Raw genomic sequence first — 16,180 nt, 5'->3', positions numbered from 1 at the left:
TATGTCGCTAAATCACGTCTGTGCTGCACAAGCGTCACTCATTGCAGAGCATTAAATACAGTAAAGCATGTGATGCAAAGTTCTGCTCCGAATCCATCAAAATCCATTGAAGGCTTTGATGACATCTGCTGCAGACTATTTGTCACTCATCCAATAAAGGCAGCAAAAGTGTAATAATCAATAAGACACAATTATTAATCATTCCCCAGGCAGCGTATTGTGTTGCAATTCTGCAAATAAATCAAGAAACCGAAGCAGAAATGAAACCGTTTCCAAAACGCTTGACGATGTAAAGCACAGTCATCTTCTTTTCTGCTACAAACAGCGCTAAAAAACACAGACTGGTTGTTTTTTGCGCAGCTACAACGAGCCAGGGAAGTCAGGGAGTCAAGCAATAAAGGACATCTGTCTCATGCCAGTGTAATCAAGGGTTTAGGCTGCCAGCTGATCAGGAAGTTTGGTGTAAATAAAGGGCACGTATATCATTGGCACAGTGCCTAACCCTGCTCATTAGTGACGTGGTCGTGTGTTACCCAAAATCAGTAGGCCCTACTGGAAGCATGCCATTTTGTTTGTCTGTAGCTTTTATGCTAATTATCTGTGTTGAGCAGCTCTGCACTTGTCCAGCGTGCTAGATGTCATATATCACATATAACAACGTAACATTTAGGAGTGGGACAAACATTAGCAAAGCTACTGTATGTGAGCTGTAATGCTAACATTACACATTTTAGCAGTGGCATCATGCTAGGTCAGCCTGTTCACTAAAAAATGCAATGATCAAACTTACAGTTCCCATGTCTGTATCTTCCTGACCGAAGAGCTGTTGGCAGAGCTTTATTTTATGATGTGTAGAGAAGCCTAGGTTTTTTTTTCACCACTTCTCTCAAAAGTGAGGGAGAGAAATTTTGATGCTCATAAACAGGCTCTATGGACGCATATTACTGTTAGAATACGTACATTTGGCATAGTAGGGACCTTTAAACAGTCCAGCAATCCAAGGAACACAAGAAAACAACAAGGTCTAAGGCAAAGTGCGGAATGGGGGCCATTTGCGACCCACGGAAGGTTTTTTATTGGCCCACAGCACATTCTAAAAATTTTAATTTAACAAGGAAACCAAAAAAAAAAAAAACTCAGCAGCAAAAATGAAACAATCAGCAATAATTTAAGAGAAAGAACTTGTAGTAATTTTATGACAATAATGAATAATGTTGTAATATTATTTGGAAAAATAAAAATTTTAGTTGCATAAAGTTGAAATATTAAAGAAAAAAAGACTATTTAATTTTTTTTATATGAGAAACAAAATAAAGTTGTAATTACTGGAAAAAGTTCAACTGTTCAGGTAAAGGTTAAAATATTACGGGAATAAAGTCATAATATTACAAGAAGAAAATTCACAAGAACAGTTGAAATAATAGGAAAAAAAAATTTTAAACCCAGCAGAAACGGGAAAAAAACAGCAGTAATTTTACGAGAATAGAGTCAAAATACTGAGAAAAAAGTAGTATTCTCATGAGAAAAAGAGTTGCAATTTTACTAGAATGAAATCTTAATGTTATCAGGAAAAAGAATGTCGTTTTAGTAGCATAGAGTTAAAATATGTTTATAATACAATGAAAGTCATAATATTATGACAAACAAACAAAACAAAATAAAGTTGTCATTTTGGGAAAATTAGGTTGGGAGAAAAGTTCTATTATGGGAATAAAGACATAATATTACGAGATGGAAATTTCCAAAGATTATTTATGAAGAAAGTTGAAATATAAAATTAAAAAAAACAGCAAAAATGTGGGCGAAAAGAAAACAGCGAAGGAGATACTGATAAGATGCTTTTCCACCTGCAGTACATCACAAAGCTGACAAGCAGCTTTTTCTTGAACGATGCATAACTTCTTCGCTTATGTTCATGTGTTGCTTTACAAAATATCTAATTTGCATCCTTTCATTTTTGACTATGTGACCCTCACTGGAAAAAGTGTGGACACCCGTGGTGCAAGGGTTCATTGGATGGCCCCACAGTAAATCCAGGCTATTGCTATACTGTTTTAGCGATGTCTGGACGAACAGTGACGGTCGCTGGTGTTTTATAAGCAAGCAGCCAGACGTCGCCTTTAGTTTCCACGCGTCCTTTAATCATCTTTGGGCAGCTCTTCTGCCTTTTAAGGCTGTGAGTGTGCACGAGGCTGCTGGCGACACGTACAGTGACCTCATATTTAAAAAGAGCTGTAAAGGGCATCAACAACCTTATTACACTCAAGCTGGTGTCACTTTGGAGAAAATATCCAAATAAACAGCACCTCGCAGACATCTTATTGGTTTTAGCGACCACAAACATAGCGGAGACGTTGTTCCGGGCGAATGCAGCCGCCATTATGGCAACAACAACGCCTCGAGGCAACCAGTCGATGCTAACCGAGTCACGACCCCCGGGGCCTAGGAGCGTTGCCAGCGCTAATCCGCACTGACACAAGCTAATCCCCAAAAGATGAGCATTTTGGAGCAGGAAACAATCCATCAGGATCATTCCATACCCCTCAGTGCTTCCCAATCCTGCATGTGCTTCACATTTCTATACCCAGTTTCCTACTGCAGCGCCGCTTACAATCAGGGCTTTTTATGCCAGCAGATCTAAGGGCCCTCGGCGAGGTCGTGTGGAGGTGAGCCAAGCGGAGAAGGTGTGATGACAAACACAATGGAGCCTTCTCCGCTGAAAGACCACCAAAAAGAAGCCCACCGCAAGCAAACACTGACGAGACACACGCCATCATTCACTTCTGCTGTCACCGCCCTGCCGGAGGAAGCCGTCGCTGACCACATCCGAAGCCGCAGGTACGGTCCTCAGTCGCACCTTGTTTACACACTTAGCACCGCCCGCGGACCCCCGCCTCTCTGGGGACCACCACCACCACCTTTGGCCCTCTTTGCTAAAAATAAGCCTCACATCCGAGAGGTTTCCCCTCGTGTGCACGCTAGGTGTTTATACCACACTTACGGCCGCTTTCATGTGCTCATTCGCTTACAGTGCAACTTTTAAGCTCCAGTTGCAGCTTTAACCACACGGAAACACCCAGCCACTGCTACTGGAGATATCTGGAGACTATTCATTCCTTAAAGGGTCTTCATTGGGTTGCTGGCTGGCAGATTAAAACGTTATTTTATTGATTATCAATCAGGTCATTTCTGCTGTTTGTTGTGTTACACTCAGCAAAAATATAAACGCAACACTTTTTGCTCCCATTTTTCATGAGCTGATCTTCTCTCTGTTTCTTGCAAATATAGTTTCAAATCTGTCTAAATCTGCGCTTCCCCTCTGCCGAGATGATCCGTCCACCTCACAGGTGTGGTATATCGAGGTGGCGATTAGACAGCATGATTACTGCACAGGTGTGCCTTGGCTGGCCACAATAAAAGGCCACTGTGTTGTGCAGTGGACATGTTGACTGCAGGAATGTCCACCAGAGTTGCACAATAAATATGGTAAAAGTGCACTTTTTGGGGTGGCCTTTTATTGTGGCCAGCCTAAGGTACATCTCTGGGCAAAGGAGAAATGCTCACTAGCACAGATTGTATGGTTGAGTGTGTTTATTGTTACATTATGTGCAGTATGCGTTGATGCTGTGGGAATAGACGATGTCTTTTAGTAAGTTTATTTTCCAGGGACTCCAAACTACTATTTTTTTAAATCTTGAGCTGAAGATTGATCTGTTTTTTCAAAAAGATCAACTTTCTTTGAGGAGCCAGCAGCGTTTATGGGACAGTGAGTGCGAAGTGTCATCATTTATATTGAACCACGTAGCGTTCCAGCCGTTTTATGTCCACCATTCTCCCAACAGTAGCTTGCCATCCATTGCCAGACCTGGGGTGGATCCCATTCCCCGTTCTCTTTTTCCACACACACCCTGGCTAACAATCCTCAGGGACTCTTCAGACAGCACCACTGCTTTGACAGGAGGGGGGCGGGGGCTGGAATAGTGAATTAGGGCTTTTTCATGGGGGGAGGAGATTAACATTCTTCCCTCTTTCACTGCCCCCCTCCTCCCTCCCCCCCTCCTGCTCTTCGCGGGCATCGGTTCTCCTCCAAGCGAGGCCGGCAGTGGACTCGTCCAGTAGGCGCATGCTTGACCTGGCGCCGAGGACAAGCAGTAATTAGCAGCCATAAAGAGAACTCGACCTCTCCTGGAAACCAAGAATGCCCAATGAAAGATTTCCCCCTCCCTCACTTTTTTACCTCAGCTGATTCTCCTAAAAGCCTCCAGCTGACCCTCTTGCCATCAACACTGCTACTTGAAAACTGCACATGCTAGCTGAAAAATATCACCTTTTTGTCATCAGTACCATCAGATTTGTTGTGGTCTTCAGTCGCCAACAACGGTACAATTGGACGGTTCATGTCTCTTACCATCCATCCATCCGTCTTCTACCGGTCATCTGAGGTCAGGTCACGGGGGCAGCAGCCTAAGCAGGGAAGACCAGACTTCCCTCTCCCCAGCCAGTTCGTCCAGCTCCTCCCGGCGGATCCCGAGCTGTTCCCAGGCCAGTTGAGAGACATTCTCTCCAACGTGTCCTGGGTCTACCTCGAGGCCTCCTACCAATCGGACTTGCCCTGAACTCCTCCCCAGGGAGGCATCCCGACCAGATGCTCGAGACACCTCATCTGGCTCCTCTCATTGCAGACGAGCAGCGGTTCTACTCAGAGTTTCTCCCAGACGACAGTGCTTCTCACCTTATCTCTAAGGGCGAGTGGAGCCACCCTATTGGGAAAACTCATTTCGACCACTTGTGCCCGCAATCTTGTCCTTTCGGTCACTACCCAGAGATCCTGACCATAGGTGAGGGTAAGAATGTAGATCGACCGGTAAATTGAGAGCTTTGCCTGTCGGCTCAGCTCTCTCTTAACTGATGGAGAGTCCACCTCACTGCAGATGCCGCACCACTTCGCCTGTCAAGCTTGCGTTCCATCCTTCCCTCACTCATGAACAAGACCCAGAGGTACTTAAACTTCTCCACCCTGGCACTCCACCCTTCTCTGATAAAGTTGCAGACCTAGGATTTTTTGGGGGGGGCTATTAGAGCCTTCATCCATGCAGCTCCATGCATGGATCCATGCAGCTCTGACTTCTTGTGCTTACGTTTGTTGTGCAGTTGGCTAACAGCTTTTGATTGCACGCCGGACTCTCAAAGGCCAAACACGAGATAGCAGTAAACGGTGTGCTAATTCCGATGATTACATTTTGAAGACATGTATACCGTTTCATCACGTTTGCATTGACATACATTTTTGTGCTATGTTGCCTTTGTTGCCAAACATTTTGAAAGGCCGATCTCCATAATCCGCCCCTAATTCGATTCTTCATCGACGCTCAGTAAAGTATTGTTGCAGACATCACACAAGCTTTCCTAGTTCCTAGTTTTCTTCAAACTTTGAGATTTGGTGAAGTACTACAACATTGCTCAACAACCTGGCGCTGGAGCACAGCAGGGAAACAAAAGACACACTTCACACCAGCGCTGACCTGAGCATGTGACCAGACGTGGGAATCATACTGGAGGAATTACATCTGCTAGGTTGAGCTCATTACACACACTCCATGGACATCCTGCCTGACTGTCGGTCTTTGAGATGCACACACACTTCTTAATTTTGATTGTTGTTACTGAGGCACTTGATAGCAAGATAGCAAGTCAACACGATCATCTGTAGTCACAATCCCACAAAAATGAGTTTGACAATCTGAATAGCAGCAACGCTAGACAGGCCACTGATCAAACTTTCCTTCATGGTACAGTGGAGATGCCCAATAGACACATAAAATTCCAGCTAACCTTCTCGATGTACTCTCTGTCTCTCTACTCTTTTTATTGAGACAGAGGGCTGCCCCACAGAACCTGGCTTCTATTTGAGGTTTCTTCCCTACAGGGAGCTTTTCCTTTCCTTTGTCGCCCAAGTTCTAGAGCTGGTCAATGTGTAAAATGCCTTCAGATAACTTCCATTGTCATTTGGCCCGAAATACATCAGATAATGTGGCGCTGGTCAGGATGCCTCCCGGACGTCTCCCTGGGGAGGTGTTCCAGGCACGTCCGATCAGTAGGAGGCCTCGGGGAAGACCCAGGATGCATAGGAGAGACTATGTCTCTCAACTGCCCTGGAAATGCTTCGGGATCTACTGGGAGGAACTGGACGAAGTGATCGGGGAGAGGGAAGTCTAGCTGCTGGCTCCGTGACACGACCTCGGATATGTCGATAGATGGATAGAACATTCCTGTTAGCAGCCTGTTAGCATGCTCTGAACCGGAAACCAGAACCCCGCTCGGTCACCCGTCTGGCATCAGCCGTTGACTCTGTACTTCTTTGCTAACTAACACAAGTTTCGATGAAGAAGGTGAGAAATCACTACTGAATTCAAGAAATAACTCGGAGCAAAACGCGAAGATGGTGTCTGTGTGGATCTCTGCTCGTCACTCGCCGCTGCCCAATAGCCGTCTTTGGCATCATTCAAGTCTTCGATCGAGGTATTTTCAAATTTATCCCTTTCATTCATTCTTTATATGCATTTTCGACGTGACTTCCGGTAGTTGCTAAAAATGCTTGGAATAATGTGCGCTAACGTGTGTTTGGTTTGCCACCAGCGCTAACGTGAGCATTAACAGGGAGGTCTCACTTCGTCGGCTCTTCTTTCACAACACTGACCCAGTGACCCCCACTCCCTGCTCCCCCCCGGGGCAGCCATGTGCACGTGAAAGCGGCACGATGAGTATTTATACGCCTAATCCATCTCGTTTCCCTGCGTATGATGGACTGAAAGCAGACTGGAACCATCCAATAATAATCCTCCTTAGTCTTAAACAGCAGCGCTGCAACATGATCCACATCCAGGCTGGTTTTTTATTGTTTTTCAAGGGACTCTCTCTCTCTCGCCCTCTCTCCCATTCTCTCGATCATTGCTTTTGCAGAGTTCCAGATGGTTTTGTTGACTGTCTGTGCAGCTCACAGCAGTGATGATAAATCTGTCCACTCCTGACTTCAACGGAAAAACTGAGTCAGTGCGCCTCGCTGCTGCTTTTTTGGTGCAAAAAGCACAAAAAGAGGCTTGAAAATCTTTGCATTTCCTCGCATTCCACATGACTACTGTGACTACTGTGTGTTATTTTACGAGCCCCATTGTTTCCTCTCTCGTCGTCTTTATTTTATGTTGTTCTTCTCTTCAACGGGGGAGCCGTTCTGTTTTTAATGGCCAACTGTTGAGGTATTCGTGATTAACGAGGGCCCCGCAGCACAGACATTTCCCAGCCAGCCGCACAGATAACCATCACTCCATCAAATAGAAAAAAAGTCATCATTAAAATGAAGCTCTTCTAAAAACAATAACCACAATGGAGCAACATCTGCCACTTTCCCAGAAGCGTTCTCTGTAGCCCGCATTATCAGTGTAATGACAACAATACACAACCAGGATGTCATTTACTATTGCACCATTCTTCCATGCGAGCTTTGGGATCGCTGTTATTTGTCGTTGGAAGGAAGAGTCACGGAATACTGACAGCTGCGGACAAACAGGAAAACCATCATTATTTTGTGAAACTCTGCTGTGTTTAATGTCTGCGGGGAAAATAAACCAGGCGGTAGACTAGTGGAGCAGTATTTCAATGTAGCAACGACAGCACACATGATCGTAATTTACAAAGTTAATCTTTGTGTGCCGTGGCGGCACGTTAGCATGTTGGTCTGGATGCTTGTGTAAATTTCTTTGGCCCCATGGCAGGTTATTTAACAGCAATTTAAAAAATGAGTCAGCAACGGGTGCTTTGCTGAAGCACTTGATTTTGCTGAATGATACATTACAGGACAAGCAGACTAGTTTGAGTGCAATATTTACAAAAACCGAGGCAGAATTGTCGTGGAACATTTTTGAAAACTGGGGCGTAGGCGAAGCCGAGGTTTGACTGTACTACAACAGTGAGAGCCCTAGCGCCCTCTTGTTGTGGCTCAAACTGAAGCAGAAGAAACATTACATACGTAAAAAGCAACAGCATCCAAGAAACACCACCTGAACACACCGGGCTATCCACAAAACAATCCACTTCCGATAATAGGGTCAGAACAACAGAACAACAGCAATAACGCCATCAAAATGTAAGAAAAATATACCAATTTTGGCCCATGTTGACATCGCAAGTATCGTTACAAATAAGCAAAATCTGAATATGATCCAAGTTACACTGCGTCCTGTGTTCTGCGCACAAAAACACGATCAATTACGTCTATAATCCCCCTCTCTTTTTACCCTTTTTGTCAAAGTAAAGATGAATCTTTAAGTTTGCGTTTTGCCATGATAAGAATCCATGAGCGATGGCCAAACAGCCTTTCGGCCATCCTGAACATGACTCAACATAAATTAGCTCATTCTGGAGTCCAGGTTGGTGTTTGCACAAGAGGCCACTCATGTGTGACGCACATCGGGAGGCCGCAGAGGGTCGGAAAAAATGTCCAAAGCTCATAAACTGTGGGATGCTCCGGGTTATCCATCACTGGCGGGGTCGTACGGTGCGAAAAAACACACGGCTACGTCGGGATGACTGATCGTTGAAACAGCAAAGTCATCCTTTCCAGCACGTTTTTTGGAATCTTTATTTCATCAAAACGGCGAAGCTGCGTTTGTACAATGCAAACAGTTAAGTGAGGATACAACTTTATTGGAAAACACTGTTGACCACGCGCAAACCTTTTCTTTACGAGCGGGACAGCAAAATCGATATCGCAACATATCATATCATTATCGTGCGCTGCACAGTATTGATATGCTAGCACTGGATATCGATACTGATACCATCAACACGACAACAACTTGGAGTTCATTTCAATTTAAACATTCATTGACGAGACTTTCTCATGTTATTTCATTTACTTTGCAACTATTATATTTAATTTTAGAAGAATATAATGGACCAAGCATTGAATTTTTGGAATATAACATTTCACTTCCAGCTTGGTTCACATATTTTAATAACAATAATGCTGCCTAGCGCCTTTCTAGGTACTCACAGATGCAATGTAGTCCTTATTAATAGCATCCCGATATGACAATTACGCAATGATTGATGATTGCTAATATGATGAATATCATCATTTATCGCTAGGGGTGTCCCGAGACATTTCATTTCACAAGACAAGACGATAGACGAGATTGGGTCTACGGGACGAGACAAGATTTTAAAATGACTTTTAAGAAAGTACAGTGAAAAAATATATGACAATAAATTGCAATCTACTCATTTCATTTCTACTATGTTACACTCTCTCTGTGTGTATGCTAGGGGCCCCGCCTCCACCCACCGAGACTCACTTCGTTCATGCTGTTGTTCTATGGAGCAAAGTGTGATTCCCCTTCCGGCCTGTTTGGAGGCGAGAGACGAGGAAAACTGACACGCATTCCCATGGCGATATATTGAGGCCGGCAAAATGATCGCGTTCATTTGAATTTATTGTGTGTCTATTAATTAATTAGTTTACTATCGTGCCAGGCCTAGTGCCCACAGGTTTTTTTCTGAGCGAGAAATCTTTTGACCCACCTGTTAATCATGGGTGTTTTTGTGATGATAACTTTGTAACAATGCCTGCAATTTTTTCATTTTTTGAGGTATTCAAAGCTGCTGAGTTGTTGATATCACAATAGCACAATCACTGTATCTGTATTGTTGGCCAAGTATTGTGATGTCATTGTATTGATATCATGTTATTGTGAGTTAAAGCAGTTGTGATCCTTCCCATGATAGCGCCTCCTATTTACAGTCATCCCTCGCGGTTATCGCGGTTAATTTGACCCGACCGCGATAAGTGAATTTTGCGAAGTAAGATTCAATATTAATAAATGGAATATTTGAGCATAGAAAACCTGTTTATGACTTTCAAATTCCAGGTTTTAACATCATTAGAGCCCTGTAGACATGAAGTAACACCCCATTAGTCACTTTTACACCCCTCTCATTCTTTGATTACATCACATTGCAAAGGCTATGAGACCACTGCAGGGACATAACAGACGGCTGCCGTGAGCAAAGGAAGCTAGCGAGCTAACCAGTTAGCCTCTCCAATGTATTCATTCTAAACTTAAGAAAGTGTTTCAAATGGAGTGGGGGAGAAGGACAAAGAAGCCAGAAACGTACCACTTCCACACGGAATGAGAGGAGAACCTCTTTTTTCACTCATGGTTAGGGTTAGGGTTAGGGTTAGGATTAGGGTTAGGGTTAGCATGTAGCCATGGCATGTCGGCTCGGCTCTGCTGGCTCAGTAGCCAGTCTCCATGCAGTGTGAAAGGTGATGTCATCTAACATGATGTCGCATAACATTACTGATAACTCATCTTTCACTATTTTTGGACTAATAAGAGACCATAGTCAACCACCAGACAGCAATCATTTATTCATGAGATAGTTTTTGAAAAAACGCGACATAGTGAGGAACGACTGTCCTGCACCTAACGAATGAAAACAACTTCTTGCTGTTATTGATATAGAAGCAGAAGCTATTGTGTTTCTTTTGGTTGGAAAATAAAACAAGAAAAAGTGCTTTGCCTCAAGTGTTCCTGCGGTCCACAGTGTGGCTGAGCCCGGCTGGAGATGAGGGGAATGAGGGGTGATGAGGTTGGAAAGGATGAGTCATGCCATGATTATAATACCTCATTACACTTAAAAAAAAAAAAGGAGCACTTTCCTTGCTGGACTACAAATCCCAAATGTTGGAGCACGGAGACGTAGCTGCTTCCACTCCCACGCGGCTCCGTGATTCCGAGATCCTGACAACATTCCAGTCGCAGCGAGCAGTAATTTGAAACTGAAATGGTGGGAGCGTTTATGCTTCAGCACATCCCCGCGCCAGCCAGAGAAGTCCATGTGTGCACACAGACGAGCATTGAGGGCCAGCAAACAATCACCTCCGCCTTAATGACGCCGCAAGACACGGACAACGCAGGATGTGGCCAAGAATGAAGCGTCTGTGCGGCACAAAGGGCCTGAACCCGAGCACGGCCGCGGGGGTCAATAACTTGTACCGCATATTTTTGTTTTATCTCTCGCTGTAGTTGGCGGGCACAATGGCGGCATTTAGGGGCTCAAGCGGCACATGCAGCTCCGGTTCCTTCCTCACGTGCTGGAAAAACGTTTCTCCATCAGACACAGGCTAGTAGCTAGCTCGCCCTTTAGCATCTTTCACAGAAATCCTGCAGAACAGTTTTATTTGACCGTGCAGAATCCGGCAAAGGTGCTGGAAGCGTGTGCACGTTCACACAACGATGCTGCAGCTCGCCATCAGATGATGAGACGCATGACGAACGGTGACAATCGCTTTCAACACAACAGCGTGCTCTCACACAAGAGCCTTCCTGTCTCTCGTTACGACTCCACAAAACTGAGGGTCAGTTTTGCCCCCCGCCGAACAGAACAGCGGCGCGGAGCGGGGTCGAGCCGGTTTCCTGGGGTCGTCCGAAAGCGGCTCCAGATCTGATTAGCGATGGTATCGGAATATGTCGGTTAATCAGTCACGGGGAAAAGTAACAATGCATTGTTGTCTTTGGAGACACAGCGTGTTTAAAGCAACATCTGACTACGACGTCTGAACAAAATTAAATAGGCTTTCAATTGAAGGAATCTTAAAATAAAATAACTACAATAAAAAAAAATATATTACATTTGAATTATGTGTGTCATCTGAGTACTACAAAATTAAATAGGCTTTAAATGTAATTTCATGATTTATCCAACCTCCATCTTCCATGCCGCTTATCCTCACCAGGGTTGCGGGTATGCTGGAGCCTATCCCAGCTGACTTTGGGTGATAATTATTCATTCTTTTTATTATTTATTGTATTATTATGAATTATTTTATCATGGTGTGTTATGTATTTATTATCGTATTTATTTATTATATTATACACTGAGTCTTCAAAAAATGTGGTTGATTAGAAATACTACGCAAATGAACATCAGAGTACCACATGTGCTTGGTAAACACAATTCCATTTAAATTTGTCATTTTTTACTATTATATTTGATATTACTTACCATTTTATGGATTGTATTAGTAACTTTGAATTACTTTTGAAGGATGTAATTCTTTATTATTTAAATGATTTATTTTTTTTAATGATTACAAGGAAAAAACATGAAACTTTTCCAAATGTGGTTCAAATTTGAGATCCCTCGAGCGAGAATGGGCTGTTATGGGACGAAAGTGTTATCTATAAACTACGTGCCAACGCGTTTAAAGGCGATGCCAGCGTCTCTTTGAATGTTCTGAACTCCTCCGTTCTGCATTCGTCAGCAAAATTCCACCCCGTTCTTCCGCACTCCACGCTGAGAGTGAATCAACAGCGCCTCTGCTGGTGGCGGTCGGGTACTGCGCTCCATTCTGCTTCACGTCTGCTTGAAGACGCGGTGAATCAGCCATCAATTCCACACAGCTGACATTACTCTCAGCAAGCATTGCCCATTTTTAGAATGTGACATGACGTCAGGCTCGTTAGGAAGCCAAGAGCAGATCCCAATCGCTTATGGGAGGAAAAAAAGAGCACAAATCCCCATGAATTCCATTTGAAAAAGAAGTTAAAGAAAGCCTAAATGAAGAACATGTGTGAAGCAGCTGTCCGCAACCTTTAACCCGCCCCCCTTAAATGCAAAGAACCTTTAAATGACCTTCATAGTAGACGTGCAAAATGCAAGGCTATCATTTTGTTGTTGTTGTTGTTGTATTGAAACAAAACTCAGCTGCAGATGTGATTCCATTTGGAATTTTCTCTAAAAAGCGGCCACAAGAATGGTGTATTTTCTTTTTGGGAAAGGGAGAGAGAGAGAGAAGGAAAAAAACAAAAAAAACGAAGAAGGCAGCAGTATTTTTTTTTTTTTTTTGTGCTGGTCCCATGTCTTTCCACGGAGAATTGGTGAAGAAAACATCTGGAAGAGATTTTTCCAGGCTTTTCCGAGGCTTTAGCAGACGGCACAATGGAGCTTATCAAGTCCAGATGTGACGGCGCTCGGCGAATGGCGAGCTTTCCTTCTGCTTATCCGTTTTACTTTTTAAAACGAGCGCAAATAGCCGTTGAGCGCCGACGGCGACACCGCCGGTGGCTTTGGGCCAAATCCATCCTTGTTTTGAGTGGGACAGACTATTCCAAGAATGTTTTTTCTTTGTCGCAGATTTAAAAAAAAAGCTTTAGCTTGATTAATCGTAACAAACCTCGGCGAAGCATTGTGAAAAGACTCCATTGATCGGAATTGGGATGACTCAGCAAAAACAGTACCTTATTATATTGTTAGCTAACGGCACCATATTTCCTCCTTCCTCGGGCCATCCAGTGTGAAGAGTCCTAACCTTCACATTTGACCTCCAACCCCTCCCCTCATTCCTGACTTTTATGTGTGACAAGCCCTTCTGTTATTAGCGCGCCCCACCTTCGTGTTAAAGGAAGTTTTCCTCATTAATGACCTTCCCCAACGCTCAGGAGTTCACTCGCTAATCTGTCTCGACGTTCCGTGTGCTAACAATTAGCCCTGCTAGCTGTCAAATGGACACTTAGCAATGACATGTTTAGAAATGCGTTTTTGAACATTTGGGTTAATTTTTCGGATGACCTCAACGAGCTAACGCTGCTATATCTCTGTTGAATATGCTAACAGGCTTGTAGGCTTGCGTGAAATTTGCAAAAAGGCATCCTTTTTAATTAGATCTTAAGCTTAATTAGCGTTTCAAAGAGGTAATATAGACATTACCACCCAAAACAAAGTTTTTGTGGGCACAAAGCTAACGTTGGGCTCGCTAAACCGCTAACTGTTTTGGAATTTCACCCATCATCCGCAATCCTTACGTGAGACATGAACACACTTGTATCTCTTTTCTGTGCGTTCTAAAGATATAAAAACAGCTAAAAGATGCAGCTAGGAATGCACGTAATGGGACACACCTATTCCACCAATAAAAAACCTCCAAAAAGCGCCTACAACGCTCCATTGACATCATGTGACGTGCATGTTAACCAAGCTACAGCGACATTGTTATTATTATTGTTGTTAACATTTTTACACCAAAGAACTACTTTACCGGCGTAGTGACACCACACCACACCGGCTAGCAACCAGCTTCACCACACACTCGCTCACAATGCCTCAGGCCACTAGCGAAGGGTAACGCTACGTGTTGGAGCCGCCGCCACTGCTGCTGTGTTTTTGTTTTTGAGTTTGTAAAAAAGTTAACGCTTGGTGTAGCGTTCCTTTCTATGCTGCTATGTGAAATTAGTGCTCCCAGGAAGGAAGTTGCGCTGATGCTTAAAATGACCAAAATACTGTAGTATTCCATGCTCTCCTGGATGTGCCTATTACTACATGACTCAAACCTTGTTGGAGGTTTTTGGAGGTGTTTTAATAGCAGGCTTTCTAGGCGGAATAGGTGCGTCCCACGATGTGCATTAATTAGCTGCCTCTTTGGATGTTTTTATATCTTTCGAATGCCCAGAAAAGAGAAAGACGTGCTTATGTCTCACGTAAGGATTGTGGATGATGGGCAGGTGAGTGCAGTTTTCCTTTAAAAGTTCAAATGAAGTCGAAAAAATGCGTTTTATAGTACTGATTTTGTCTGGTTTGTGTCGGGTGTGACCAGTAATGTAAGAGCGTGCTGGTGTTGGCGCAGGCCCGTGCCAGGCCCGTGCCAGGCCCAGCGTGGATGAATATATCGAGGTGTCGCTCGGGGACTAAAAGGTCATCCGCTCAGCAAGTGAATGAGGGTTGTCGCAGGTTTTCTCATCAAGTCAGTTCCTCCCTCATAAACTTGAGAGATGTTAAGCAGCAAAGTCCTGGAAGGATCCCGTCAAGCACGTCTGCTTTTGTTCTCTCAGATCTGCACCAAAGCGACTTTATAAACAGCCCACTTAAGCCTGGAACCAATTCCAGCATCCGCTATCTTTTTCTCTTTTTTTTTCCATCCCTCCCGTTGCACAACACCGAAGACCCGCACCATCAGCACTGCCTGCAAGAGTCCACCTGTTGGACCCAAACACCCGCGTCAGGCCAGTCCGGCAGCAGACCACCAACCATGACGGGCTACATGCTAATAATACTTGCTGGCCGGACCCCCCTTTTAACCCCTGTTGCCGCTGCGTGACCTCCACGGAAGATTCCGAAATGTGAAGGAATATTTTTGTAGTGCTACCCAGGCTGACTAGTTAGTACTTCTACTGCATGAATGTGTCAAACGTGCGCTGCTTTGAGCATTTCGGGGGCTCCCTGTCTTTCAGGGGGCTCCACCCTGCAGCCTCATCAAGGCACCCTCCCCCTTTAGGGATGGTGCAGTCATGAAAAAACCTAAAACGACTTCATGTGATTGCATGAAGTCAAACTGGACTTTTATCACTTGAAATAGAAATGTTCAACTTTAACCCCCCCCGAAAAGTTTCTCGTGCACGATCAGAAGTCACCGGGACAAATTTAGGGTGCAAAAGCAAGCATAGAGGCTCGGCCGAAGTTTGCATCTTACCTGAACTCGCCTGCGATGTGACAAAAAGCAAAATGAGCGCCAAGGAGATTTGGGCGTCCCTTATCCTCCTTTTAACTTTCCATCTGATGGGGGTATCCATGACCGCCTGCCTGAGTCGTCCGCGGCTCAAAGCAACTCTCTGGGACCTGCGGCCGCTACTTGTGATGAGGGCGAGCACTTGACAAGCAAAAAAGTGAAGAAGAAGAAGAAGAAGGAAAAAAAAGAAGAAGGGGGGAAACGGGGGGAAAAGTTTTGAGGTGGGCTCTCAAGCAGCCATAAGGGTCCGTCCGAGTGGGATCCTCCAGCTAGTTGACGGCTGCACACACGTCGTCTCTCCCGCTCCGCTGCTGCGCTCCTCTGAGGCGCGTCCGGGCGTCACGTTGCGCCCCCCCGTCCCCCCACCACCCACCCCCTCCCGCCCCCTCCCACCTAGAGACCCACCCCGGGCTGTCAGTCACTCGGCAGCAAGCACACTGCAGGCAAATCAGAGGAGTCCTCTCAGCGCAGGCAGCCCTGTTATTGGGCCAGGGAGGGGGTCAGGGGGAGGAAAAGTCCAGGGGAAAGTTTCACGCCTACAATCCCTGCACTTGGAATTCTTTTTCCACAGAGGTGGGACGGGGGGGGGGGGGGGAATAGCAGAAAGTTGAGCCAGAAAGT

General features: G+C 44.8%; 1 protein-coding gene across 4 annotated transcripts in view; it reads right to left on the bottom strand.

The window, feature by feature from the left end:
- col5a1 (procollagen, type V, alpha 1) overlaps positions 1–15,893 on the bottom strand; it is a 67,167-nt gene extending 51,274 nt beyond the window's left edge. For 3 of the 4 annotated variants that reach the window (XM_054758269.1, XM_054758270.1, XM_054758271.1), the window contains exon 1: positions 15,524–15,891. In XM_054758269.1, coding sequence (XP_054614244.1) covers positions 15,524–15,623 — 100 coding nt within the window. In that variant the 5' untranslated portion in view covers positions 15,624–15,891. Of the gene's footprint in view, positions 1–15,523 lie in introns of all 4 variants that reach the window. The other variant, XM_054758272.1, reaches the window with a different exon arrangement.
- Between the last annotated feature and the right edge of the window lie 287 nt (positions 15,894–16,180).

Source organism: Dunckerocampus dactyliophorus, chromosome 17 (genome assembly GCF_027744805.1).
Source record: "Dunckerocampus dactyliophorus isolate RoL2022-P2 chromosome 17, RoL_Ddac_1.1, whole genome shotgun sequence".
In the NCBI taxonomy this organism is placed as follows: Eukaryota; Metazoa; Chordata; class Actinopteri; order Syngnathiformes; family Syngnathidae; genus Dunckerocampus; species Dunckerocampus dactyliophorus.
The sequence above is the reverse complement of the archived record's forward strand: the minus strand, read 5'-3'. Positions and strand labels throughout refer to the sequence as shown.